At 39.5% G+C, this 12457-nt stretch overlaps 1 protein-coding gene across 1 annotated transcript in view; it reads right to left on the bottom strand.

Moving 5' to 3' along the window:
* The window catches only part of LOC129122742 (von Willebrand factor D and EGF domain-containing protein-like), a 168123-nt gene that overhangs the window by 23958 nt on the left and 131708 nt on the right, over nucleotides 1-12457 (bottom strand). The window contains 3 exon segments of the mRNA XM_077181864.1: nucleotides 1503-1598; nucleotides 3880-3975; nucleotides 4751-4846. Of these exon segments, the coding sequence (XP_077037979.1) occupies nucleotides 1503-1598; nucleotides 3880-3975; nucleotides 4751-4846 (288 nt within the window).

Below are 12457 nucleotides of genomic sequence, written 5' to 3' on the forward strand. Positions count from 1 at the left end.
AGGAAAGGAAAAGTCCTGAGCACCAAACTCACCTGGGGGAGCAGCACTGCCAAAGCACAGGCTCCTTATTCGGGTGCCTCTGTTGGGAGAGCAGCTCACAGAGGTATTTTTGGGGAAAGTGTCTCCCCAAAGGGTGATTTGGGCTGTTGCCTGGGTGGAGACCCTGATTCTTTGTGGCAAAATGTGGGACATGATTCCCAGCACCCGAGGGTCTCTCAGATATTTAAGTGGTCAGAATATTCCCAGTGGTGTCAGGTTTTTAAGGCTCTGTCAAAGGGCTCCTCAAGGGCTTCTCCCCATGAAATATAGATCAGTGTTGGACATTTGCTAACTTGTCCTTGGTGCTGTTTCTTCTCCCTTTCTCCAAGAAGCAGAAGGAAGGGCTTTGCTTTCCCTCAGCATCCATCCATTATATCCTGCTATCAATTTCAGATCCCATGAATGTGGATACTTATTTTCAAATTTTAGCTCTGTCTAAACCACAACACTTGAGAGCAAAAACTTCAAATCACCTAGATGATGAAAATCACCTTCTCTGTTCAAGAGCAAGATCATCAAGTTACAGCCTATAATTTTCACTCTCTCCTTCACCCCCAACATCATTAAAAAAAAAGTTTCCAGCAAGCTCCATTTGCAATTAGATTTTTCTGTGTGAATCATTCACTTGCAAAAATATACATCAGGACCACACGAATCTAGGAATGTGGGAAACAAAAGAAATTAAGAGCAAAGAACTTTACATGCTGAAGTTGTTTTGGTAATAAACAACTGCTGTTGGATGCAAAGTTAATATTCCCAGATTCAGGAGGAGTTGCTAGGTCCATACTGAAAAAAGAGAAGCCAGTGGTGTTAGCACAGGGGTGCTCCAGCTGCTTGGGCCCTAAGTTCCCTTCCTTGTATGAGATACTGGGTCATTAAAGGATTAATTAATTTGCCTTCTGCAGCACAGAGTGAGTGAGAAGCCCAGGACACTGTTAGCCTGAGTTTAGAGCTGGGACAGGGATTCAAAATCAGCTCCTGCTCCGTCTGAGCAATATTGGATCACATTTTTAGGGATCTGATGAAGTCCTACAGAAGTCTCCCATGCACAGCACTTTAGGGTGATCAAGTAGGTGACATTGTGAACCCCATTTGAAGGTAAATTATCACCTGGCTGTGAAACCAGTATAGCACACACCACAGGGTACCAAAATGAACAAAGCACCGCCATGCTTTCTCATTTAATTGAATAGTTGCTAATCAATGATGTCACTGACTCAGGTAGTTTTAGAGTAATTATTTAGTTACCATTAATGGCATCACCAATAAGTTCTTACTTCTTCCCAATACCATTGGGAACAATAAAAAGTGGATTTATGGCAGACTATAACAACAAGGGAGCACACATAGTTATGACAAGGAGAGTCTCTGGATATATTTCATGTGGGGGTAGGTAATGTTATGGGTATATTTATATTTTGAGCCTGGACCATTTATCAAGATGATAAATAGAATTTTCTTACCTCTCTGGCACTGTGGCCCATAGAAACCAGAAGGACAGGAGCACCTGTTTGGCTGTACACAGACTCCTCCATTCAGGCACACAGGATTGCACACAGCTGGATGGGAATGTAAGAGAACTGCATGAATCTCTGATAATGTTGAACTTTTCAGAGCAGGCACTCTTTTACTGCTGCACTTGCCATTAGAATGAATATTTCTAGTGGTGCTGTGAAAAGTTTAATGCAACCCTTGCAGATCAGTTGTGCTGCAGCACTTATTCATGGTCGACACAGTGGGAGCATTTCAGAGGTGTTTTAGCATAGCTTGGGAGATGAAATAGGCTATAATTCAATGTAATAATTTAATTTATTTCGGATGTATTCTTTTGATTCGCACAGTTCATTTATTTCCATTCCAGTATTCTCACCAAGCATGATCCTAAGGTAGCAAATGTAGTCAAATAAAATACACCCTGGATAATGTGGAGATGAGATATTAATTGTTTGCTGCTTTGTCTGCATTCAGCAGAGCATTGTGGCATTTCCATGGACTTGAATAGGTGTGCACCAAAAAACCTGTTTGTTCTGCCTCATTTAAATGCCAGTTCCCACAACACATTGGCTCATTCATCACCAACAAAGCCACTGGCTGAGCTCCCTTTGCCTCTTTATGTATCTGTTATTACTCTAGATGATACAACAGGCATTAGGAATTAAAAGCTGCCTTGCATATTTCTATGTGGCAAGTACCAGACTGTTAAAAACAAAACTATTAGAATTTCAAATTGATTTAGATGGGAAGTCAGTGTGTGAAGAATAAGGAATCTGATAAAGTTTTCATTGTAAAGCAGAGTGATACTTTAAACCAGACTTTTTCTTTCTGTTCCCTTTGTCTTTCAGTATCTTACAGGATAGTCTATTAAAAATATAAATGAATTTAAGCTTAAATAAATTAGGGGTCGCTAAAATGTTTCAGTTGAACTAAAGAAGAAATAAAATGTCAATTTGGAAAGAGAGAGAAAAAAAAGTGAAATTGTAGTCTAGATGAGAGGTTTTTCTGACTAAGGAGCAGTCACTTATGAAGTCAAAATGGATTTAATTCATTGCTTAAGGGGAATTTGGTTTAGTCATGTTATTGTCCTGGCTACTTCATAGATGTCCATAATCCTGTCAGTCTGTCGTTGTTTATATTTCCAGTGGTAAAGTCTCTTTTTTTTCCATTTTATACCTGTATTCTTCCTGACATTCCTTTTATAACACTTGAGGTGGGAAACCCCAGCAGCGCCCACAAAATATTCTGTGCAGTGCACTCAGAAATGTGCCAGAGAGGGGAGTCTGGCAGCCTTTCACCAAAGCTGTCAGGAGACAAAAAAATCCTGCTGCTGTTATTCTGGTCTGGAAGTGACTGCTACTGTTGCTTGTTGTCTGCCCTTCTCTTGGAATGATTCTGTTCAAAGCCACCCCAAAATAAAATTGCAGAACTCCTTGAGAAGAAAAAGCAGAGCTAGTGGGAACCAGAGGAGCAGTGACAATCCCAGTCATTTCCTGTGGATCATAGCTGGGCTAATTTATGTTTCCTCAGTAGGTCTGTCATTTTAACACTTACAGGAAGAGCAATCTCCAGGAGATGGAGGTTAAAATGACATCTCTCACCTTCCAGGAAAGGTAATGCAGGCTGAAGGTGTCTCAGCCATTTAATATTCACGGTGGCAGAGGCAGACTGCCTCTGGAGCCTTCAGGTCTGGCACTGATTCAGGTAGTTCTCATCTTTTAATATTTCACTATTTTGCATGCCTTGTCCCAGGTGAGTGCTGCAGTTTCTGTGCCTTTGGAGAAAATATCCACCCCAGATTTTAGGACTTCGATCCTGACAGGGGGCTCTGAGCTGTGTCTGTTTAAAACTTTGAGAAATAAGTACCTAAGTCCAGTCCACACCTTGTCATTTTGTACTGATGGGTGGAGGAGGCTTTTTCCTGAGCCCCCCAATTCCTGTGGATGCTTTCTGTAGGTGCTCTTCAAGGGAGAGATGCAGGCAGGAGGAGCAGTGTGAATTCTGGCAGCACAGCCTGATAAGATTCTGTGCTCCAGAATCACACAAGCTTAAAGAGCTGCAAAAAGATTCTGTTTGTAGGTTCCCTGAGATTTAGGTAAGCATTTAAACTCAGGAATACTTACATAAACATCTAAACTTATGAACAATTACATAAACTCAAGCCTTTCTGAGGTCTTGCCCCGTACTTGCTCTCCTCTTCTTAAGCTTTAATTCTTACTTGGTCTCCTCTTCTTAGGCTTTAATTCTTTAAGCAGCAATTCCCAGTCTGAGCACTGGGGTGTGGGGGACTGTCAGGGATTTTTTGGGCACTTTTGGGCAGAGGATGAGGCCCTGCCAAGCACTCACCTGTGTCACAGGAGGGGCTGCTCCAGCCGTGCCTGCACTGGCACTCGTCTGGCGACACGCACACCCCCCCATTGTGACAGTGCCTGCTGCACACCACTGCAAAACACACAAAAAACCCAAAATATCTCATCACCAACACCCCTGCAGATCCTAAAGCTGCCCTATTACAGCCAATAACTGATAGTATTAGTCCTGGAGATAAACTAAAGGTTTGCTTGATTTGCTTTCTCCCTTTCCTTGATTTGCTTTCTCTATGAGAAGCCACACACCCAAAATCCTTTGCTTTTTAAGTATTCCAGCTACTCGGTTTCATAGATAAAATTATATTCCTCTCAAGGGCAGCCTGATATTTAAATAAGCAGTGAGGTCTGTTATGATGGCAGTGCATGTGTTTTGCTGATAGAGAAGGGTTTGAAGGCTGATTTTCAGATATTTTCTGTATTGAACCTCTTTTTAAACTTGTATTGCAGAGTAGCATTACTCCTAATAGGTATGGCTGCTCTTTTGTGTTCTCAAAATTAGCATTACTATGTTCATTCACAATCTTAAATTTCCTAAATATAACTATTAATAACATGCACTTTTTTCTTCTTTTTTTGTTTGTTTTTCCAGAAGCAATTTTACGTAGAAAATGTTGATTTAGATGTGCATATTTTTACATAATACAGCAATGCTGCTGGTAAATATATGCTGTGAAATAGCTACTGTATTCCTTGACTCCTTTGTATTCAAGAAACATTTTAAGGGAAAATATAGGGGAGAAAAAAGAAAAAAAAAGGTTTTTTGGTGGGTTTTTTTTTTTTTTTCTCTCTTGTAATTTTCTGCTAATTGAAACATGTGATGGAGAAAGCCTGAGAGGGTTCATACATACTTGTTTCACACCGAGGCCCTACGAATCCATAAGCACAAGAGCAGGTGTTGTGAGGCAGGCAAGTTCCTCCATGCTCACACGGGGGCTCACACCGAGCTGCAAGAGTGAAAAAACACAGTTCAAATATGGAATTCTCAGTGGCTGTGAGCACAGCACAGGTTACACCTTTCCCCATCCCTGGATTTTATTAATCCAGTGAGTAATTTGGGTGAGGAAAACACTGCAGGACAGCAGCAGCTATCCCATTAGCAACACAGCACTGATGAGCAGCTGCATGGAGCCTGCAAGGGAATGGTTTCAACATAATCATATTTAACTTCTGGGCATGCACCTTTTTAAGGACATGTTTTGAAGGCCAGTGATGAATGAAGCACAAATGCAGTTACACCTCAAGACCTTGCCCATCCCTCTCTACAAATTTGCCTTGAGGATGGTCAGGAAGCCTTAACAGGTGTCAGAACTCACAATAAGGCAGAGATTGTTTCTTCCTCATAGAAAAGACTTGTGAGTGGATTTGTCAGCAAAATGGCAAACATTTAAGCAAAAAAAAAAGTTATTATTTAATGAGTAGCATGAGTTCTGCAGACAAAGCAGCAAGCTAGGTAAAGATTTCTTGACTCATTGCAGAATGCAATGTAATTCTGTGAAATGAAGAGGATGAGTGTGGAAAGGACTGCAGCTCCTGAAACAGCCTGTTTGCTGAAAGCATGTTTGTTTTTCAAGTGTTGATAATTTTGAATCTAAAAACTTTATTGTACAGGGAGCCTGGAAATTTTGGACCATTGAAGCTATGATCTAAGGCAGGTACATGAGAATTCTTTTGTAACCCTCTAATAAGAGTTAATTGCATGTGGCAAAGTCAAAAGAGGAAGAAGATCACAGAAGGGACAGGATGATCACTGAAGGGACAAAATCATCACAGAAGGGACAGGATGACTACTAACACTCAAAGGAGAAACTCTGTGGCAAGAAACGTGTTCCAGAGGCACCTCATGTTATTGGGAAAAAAAAAAAAAGGGCACTTCACATAACAGAATGAAAAATATCTTCCCTTGTGTGTGGGAAGTGAATACAGTGAAAAATGTTGTACTTTGGCTCACTTCACTGGCAGAGTTTTGTCTTTTATGAAGGATATGAGGCTAAGCAAGGTTATTCCAAGGAAAAAGCAAAATGAAGCTAACGAGACCTGAAACAAAGCATCTTTCATTTTAAGCATTGTTACGAGGGAAGAGAACCTTAATGCACCACATTTTGTTCCTAAAGCTGGAAAATAGACTATGGAAATGGAAAGCCAAATGAAGGACTAATTCTTGGGAAGCCACATAATTTAAATGCAGTTATTGTGTTAAAGACCTCATCACCTCTTGTGATTGTCACCAGGCCATGGAATATGAACTTTGTCATCCAAAAAAATAATGAAAGCCCTCACACATTTTCTAATTGTATTAGAAAAGACAAACTCCAAGAAGGTGCTGTTAAATAAACCACTTTGACACAAATAGCATTGAAGAAATATATTTGGTATTTAACGATGAAATTTTCAATGCTGCATTATGTAACTTTAGGATTTGACCTTCCTGAAAATAGGAGACTTACAAGTGTATTTTAGAGCATACTGTATATGCTGAGAATGTCATTAAGCTAAATTTATTTTTCATTAGATGAGGCTGAGACATTTGCAAATCAACATGAGCTTAGCTGAAATTCCAAGTATACATCCATGGGGGAAAAAAAAAAAAAAAAAAGAAGGGATAAACCCAAATTATCTTTGTCTGGACAACTAAATAGATTTAGATAAGGTGTTAGGAAGAAATTATCAGCTGTGAAGATGATTAGGCATTGGCACAGCTTGACCAGAGAAGTTGTGCTTGCTCCATCCTTGGAAGTGTCCAAAAACCAGCTTGGATGGGGCTTGGAGCAACCTGGGATTGTGATTTCTTTGCCCCTCTTTGTAAGGGGGGGTACAAAACCTGGGGAAAAAATGTACCACTCTTTTAAAAGCACATTAAATGTGATTGCCTTTCCTGTAGGATGATGGTTGCATAAAGCCTCCAGGTGCCTCAGAGCTGTGCCAAGCACGGTGACATTCAAGCATTCTACGCTTTATTTCAGCATGGTTTGTGTAGCACTTAGAGCAAGTGTGTCCGTGTGAATGGAGCACTTTCCATCTGGCCTTTGCACATCCTGAGATGCATCTGAACTGTCAGAAAAGAACATGGTATTTTGGATATTAAAACATTTAGCTCTTACGGTGACATTTAATAGTAAAATGTTTAAAACTGTTCCATTACTGGTGAAAAGCAAGAGATAAAAACTGAACACTGGCTCCTCTGTGAGAGTAAGAGTAATATTCACTTAAAAGACATTTCCCACTGTAATAGAAATATACTGCTTATGTCAAATTATTTTCCCAAACTTCTATCTTTCATCTTCTGAAATGAATACTTTTTTCCATGAGCATTTGCTAAATTGTAGGAAGGTATTGCGGTGTTTTTATCCTAAGCGGTTTTGGATAGGGAAAAATAACAGCAAAGAGGAAAACATTGCTGCAAATGGTCAATCTTGCTGTCAAGTGTACATATGTTTATGTTTACAATTTAAAATCTGGAGGTGAAAATGGAGAAGTGCATTATTGTTTCCTTTGAAAAGGCTTTTTGGGAAATATCCCCAAACTTCTATTTTCCATTAAAATGAGATCATACAGTTTTTATAAGTTTCTCTGCAATAACTTCAGGGGCACTCAGGAATACCAGATGCTGTGTTTTTTCCCTCATTTTCCATAGCCTAATCAGCAAATATCCTCCAGGACAGAGTTATTGCTTGGCATCTCCACAGTGAGTAACTCCCTGTGCCATCCCCACATGAGGCCCTGGGTCTGTGCAAATAAAGCCAGGCTTGGAGCTGTGAGAGCTTTGCCTGCTTAGAATTTTGCACCAAAGTCAGATCAGGACAGACTTCAGTGAAGTCTACCTTTTTTCATTGTACATTATTTATTTCCTTTCAAAGATACATTAACCTAACTTCCTAAATGTGCAGATGAAGTTTTAATGTGTTCAGCACAAGGGCAGGGTGAAAAAAGGGAAAGTTCCTCAGTTGTTGTCTTTTCTTTTGGAAAGCTGTGGACTGGAGCATTTCTTTTGCATGTAAGATGCACAGATAAATGAAATGAAGCATAGGATTAAAGCATGTATTAGTGCAATTAAATTAACTCATTGCATATTTAAATATTCCAGCACTCTGGAGCCCAGTTGTGAGAGAAGTGTCCATCACAGCACTTGGAATATTAACAAGAGAAACTTGACTGAATAAATTGGGAATAAAAGTGCAGGTACCATTGCTGGCTAGGTTGTACCAATGCATTTTGCTTTGTGAAATGTCAGCTGAGTGCCCATCTGCAGTCAAAAAAATCCCAAATGAAGTGGTAGGAATTGTTCAGAATGGAGCAGAGCACAGAATGCCAGACTTCCTTATGGCCTGAACCCATGGTGAACTCCATCTCAAATACCATGGACAGGTCTGAGCCCTCAGCTCAGAAAAGCTACAGTGAAAGTAGGAAAGATGCAGAAAAAGAGGCAATGATAAATAAACAAAATTATAGAAGAGCTTTTGTACAAAGAACAAGTGAATAATGAGGTCCTTCAGACAAATATGACTTTAGGATAGAAAACTGTGAAATCAGATGTGACCTGGAAAGGGTGAACAGGATAAAGTTCCAAGGCATCACCTTGGTGCACATGATCCATAATTTCTGAGAAGCTATTTCAGGCAGTATCCCTATACCTTTCCCACATATTGTCAGACAAATGCAGTTGGCAGCTCTTGGAGAAAGGGAGAGGACTTCTGGTTTGATATGATAGATCTTTTTTGGGTGTAAAATGCCAAAAAAATTAATGTGAGCTACCCAAATTTTTTTCTCATTTTGTGCAGCTGTGCATGGTGAAGCCGTAATGCTTTCCCAATTTCTCCATCTCTTTTGTTATGATGAAAATTATGAAAAATGGTTTTGTAATGTCAAGGTAATGCTGAGTTTGTGACTCTTGAGCAGAAAACATCACTCCCACTGTTCTAGACTTCCCATTGTTCTAGACTTCCCCTGCTCCTAGAAAATTCTGTACAAAACCAATTAAATAATTGAAATTTTTACTGACTTCACCCTCTTAAGAATATTTTTCTAAAATATTATAACTTTATCTTTGACAGGAACGCTGAGGCTCTTTTATGACTCCTGAAGTACCAGAATGATACCACTCCTTAGCTGTCAACCTAATCCAAAATGGTTTTAAATAATTGTCTGTATTCTATGAAATGGAGACTGACTTTTTAATGGTATGGTTTTAGTGACCAGACAATCCCTATCAAAGGAGCTTGGAATCAGGAAAACGAAACAAAACAAACAAACAAAAAAAAAGGATGACAAGGAATTTGATTTAAATCCTTATGTTTCATCAGTTTTCAGGTTTAGGCCTCTCAGAAAGAAGCCCAACAATGATACCCAGAGCAGAATTTTTCATTCAGATCAAGTCTGTTATCAAATGGAAAGGCAGTGTTCCACCTTGGGGCACCCTAAGGAGCTCTGGGGGTCCAACAGCTGCTCTCAGGCAGTGCCACATGCACAGACCCTGGGCAGTGAGCTGAGCCCAGGGAAATGGCAGCATTTCCCCCTTTTCCTTGCCCATGGGTTCAGCAGCTTTGCAAGTGATGGCCTGTGCACCTTGGCAGAGTGGGGAACAGAGGCAGGATGGCAAGGAGCTGCTCTGGGGTGACTCCCAACACTAACAAATATTTCAGAGTGTTAGCCCCAGGTGTTACAACTCACTGCAGCACATGTGCCACTTGTAACACACCAGATAAAACGTCAGAAATGCTTTGATATCTGATATCAGTCCTGTCTGGGCTCGTTCTGCATCATTACAGTGCTAGGTTTTTATTCAACTGGCACATGGAGCTGAAATGTGTAAATCTCTGTTTGTGCTCTGCTGCTCTTGCAGTGCTCCTTGGCAGGTGATTCGTGCTGTCCCAAAACCTGCTAGGAGGAGACTGTCCCAATGCATTGGTTTTTACTGCAGAAATCCTTGGAAACAGCACTCAGAGTCAAAATTAAGTATTTAGCAAAACCTCCCCCATCACCAGAGGGATGCTTGGCTAAGCTGACTCCAGAAATGCCAGAGAGCATCTTCTGCTGGAGAAAATGTGGGAGAATCCAGTGGACTACAGCAGGCCTTTCCTCCCCTACTTATTTTTTATTTTTGTGTAGGTGATGCTGACTGTCTCCAGAACACTGCTCTGAAATGAAGATTTTAAAGCTGGCCTGTTGGGCTGTGAAGCCTTAACATTAGGCTACTAAAAAAAGGTCTCATTGCCTTTGTGCAGGAAGGGAAAAGAGCAGCAGAGCCTTGAGGAACTGTTTCATCTCCCCTCACCTGCAGAGTACATGGCTGCTGATAGAAGGAAAACAATCTGTAATTCTTTATAACAATAATATTCTTTATAATAATAATAATATTACCAAAGCAGGAGGAGCAAAAGCAGGGTTCTACTTCTGACAGACAACACAGATGTCAGCAGTGAAGGGAGTCATCCAAATGGAAATTGCTGAAATGGTCTGAAAATATCTCAGTTTAGATATCTTAAATATGAGCCAAACACACTGACATTTAGCTGTGTTTGTCCAAGAGAAGGTAGGGGGTTACACCTGATGGTCCCCAGGGCTCTCTTCCATCCTGTGGTCCTGAGATTGTGTCACCCCCAGTGCAGGGTGACAAAGCAGAGGGAGAGGACTTCCAACTGAACTGTGACAGGGAGGCTGAGGGGCTTGTCCAGAGGGATAATAATATTAAAGATATAAAATTTTATATATATAAAAATATAAAATATCTTTATCTATGAAATATATAAAATGTTATATTTAATATATTTAATATTTTATATTAAATATATCTAATATTTTAAGATAAAATAATAATGTTATAAAATTATATATATAAAATATAAAATATCTCTATCTATTAAATATATAAAATGATATATTTAATATATTTAATATTTTATATTAAATATATTAAATATTTTTAATATAAAATAATAATAATAAATATATAAAATTTCATATATATAAAATATAAAATATCTCTATCTATTAAATATATAAAATGTTATATTTAATCTATTTAATATTCTATATTAAATATATTAAATATATTTAATATTTTATATTAAAGATATGAAATGTGTTATGAAATACTTTAGGAAAGAAATTAGTTTTCAGGATACTCCTTATGTTTTTTTCCTACGAGTCCTCCAAGCCTGGTTTTGAATCTGCACATTTGGAAAAAAATAAATTGCATTCTATCACAACATACATACCACTTGGTAAAGTACTTCTTATTTTAGATTTTAGATTTTCAGACATTCTTATTAAACAAAGGTCACATCCCCTCAAGATCCAAAGGCATTAAAACTTGCTATCATCAGGCTGGCTCTTTTATCTTGTTGAATTTTGATATGAAATAAGATGGTGACAACTATCAATAGTGTCTGAGTCTCTTGGCATTTTTGCTCACTTGCCAAGGATGTTATGTTGAAGCCTGGAGATTTTGCAAACGTTGGTCTCATCCAAGCTTTGATTTTTTGCCCAATATTTGTGCCTCCTGTTCCCAGAGGGCATTGCTGTCCCGAGGGGAGTTGGTGCAGTGTGGGCATCACAAGGTGCTGATAGCTGAGGGTGTGACAGGCCTTAATCCAAGAAATTGCCCTCATTTTTCAGCCTTGTTTGTCAGGATGAATCACCTTCATCTGACATGGGACAGGACATCCTCAGCTGGAGGCACAATGGGTGCTGTTCACAGCACTGGCTCTGCTCAAGGGGGCAGGTGTGCAGGGGCTCAGGATGGAGAAGAAAAAGGAAGGGACAGGATAATTATTGAGTCAGTTGTCATGGACACTGACAAGAGACAAAAAAAGATGTTTGTGCATTGTGTCATCAAGCCCCAAAAGGCAGAATGATGTTGGTAATAAAGTATTTCATCCTAAGGACTCTCCAGGGAGATTTTCAGTAATAGAAGTAACTGAAGGAAACATCTCACAAGTAAAAGGCAGAGAGAGATTTACATTTTAAGGTAGATTTATGTTTTAAGGAGTATACTGATGGGTCTGCTAAACACACAGCAGCCTTATGTCCAGACTGTAAATATTCATATATATGTGGGAAAGGTTTTTGAGGCTTTCAGCTTCCCAGTACCAGAACCTGCTTGGTGCTTTTCCATCTCTAGGTATAAACCAGAAGTTAAAGACAAACTCCTTTGTGCCAAGTAACTCTAAATCCTTTAGGAGGGGTGTTTCAGAAATGTGCAAATAGGCAAAAAAATGAAGTGCTCAAGATTGCAGAAACCTTTTCTTGTACATTTTGTAGTATATCTCCAATAGTGCTCTAAGCTCAGAGAGCTGCAGCAGTGTTGGGGGCTTCACACCCCCACAAAGCCTGGCTCACAGCAAGGTCCCTTCTAGTACATAATGGCTGAGACCCCCCTGCTCTGTGCATGAGGAATGAGAGACCAGATGAGAAAGAGGGGAATGAATGTTACAAATACTTTTTGCTTTTTGTGGTGGAAGGCCAGTTAAGATATCAACTTATCAGAGGGATGTCAGCAAAAGGTGTGATTAATGATAGCAAAGTCAGGGAATTCATTGCTTCAACAAAGTACATAATCC

The sequence above is a fragment of the Agelaius phoeniceus genome, chromosome 7 (assembly GCF_051311805.1).
Source record: "Agelaius phoeniceus isolate bAgePho1 chromosome 7, bAgePho1.hap1, whole genome shotgun sequence".
Lineage (NCBI taxonomy): Eukaryota > Metazoa > Chordata > Aves > Passeriformes > Icteridae > Agelaius > Agelaius phoeniceus.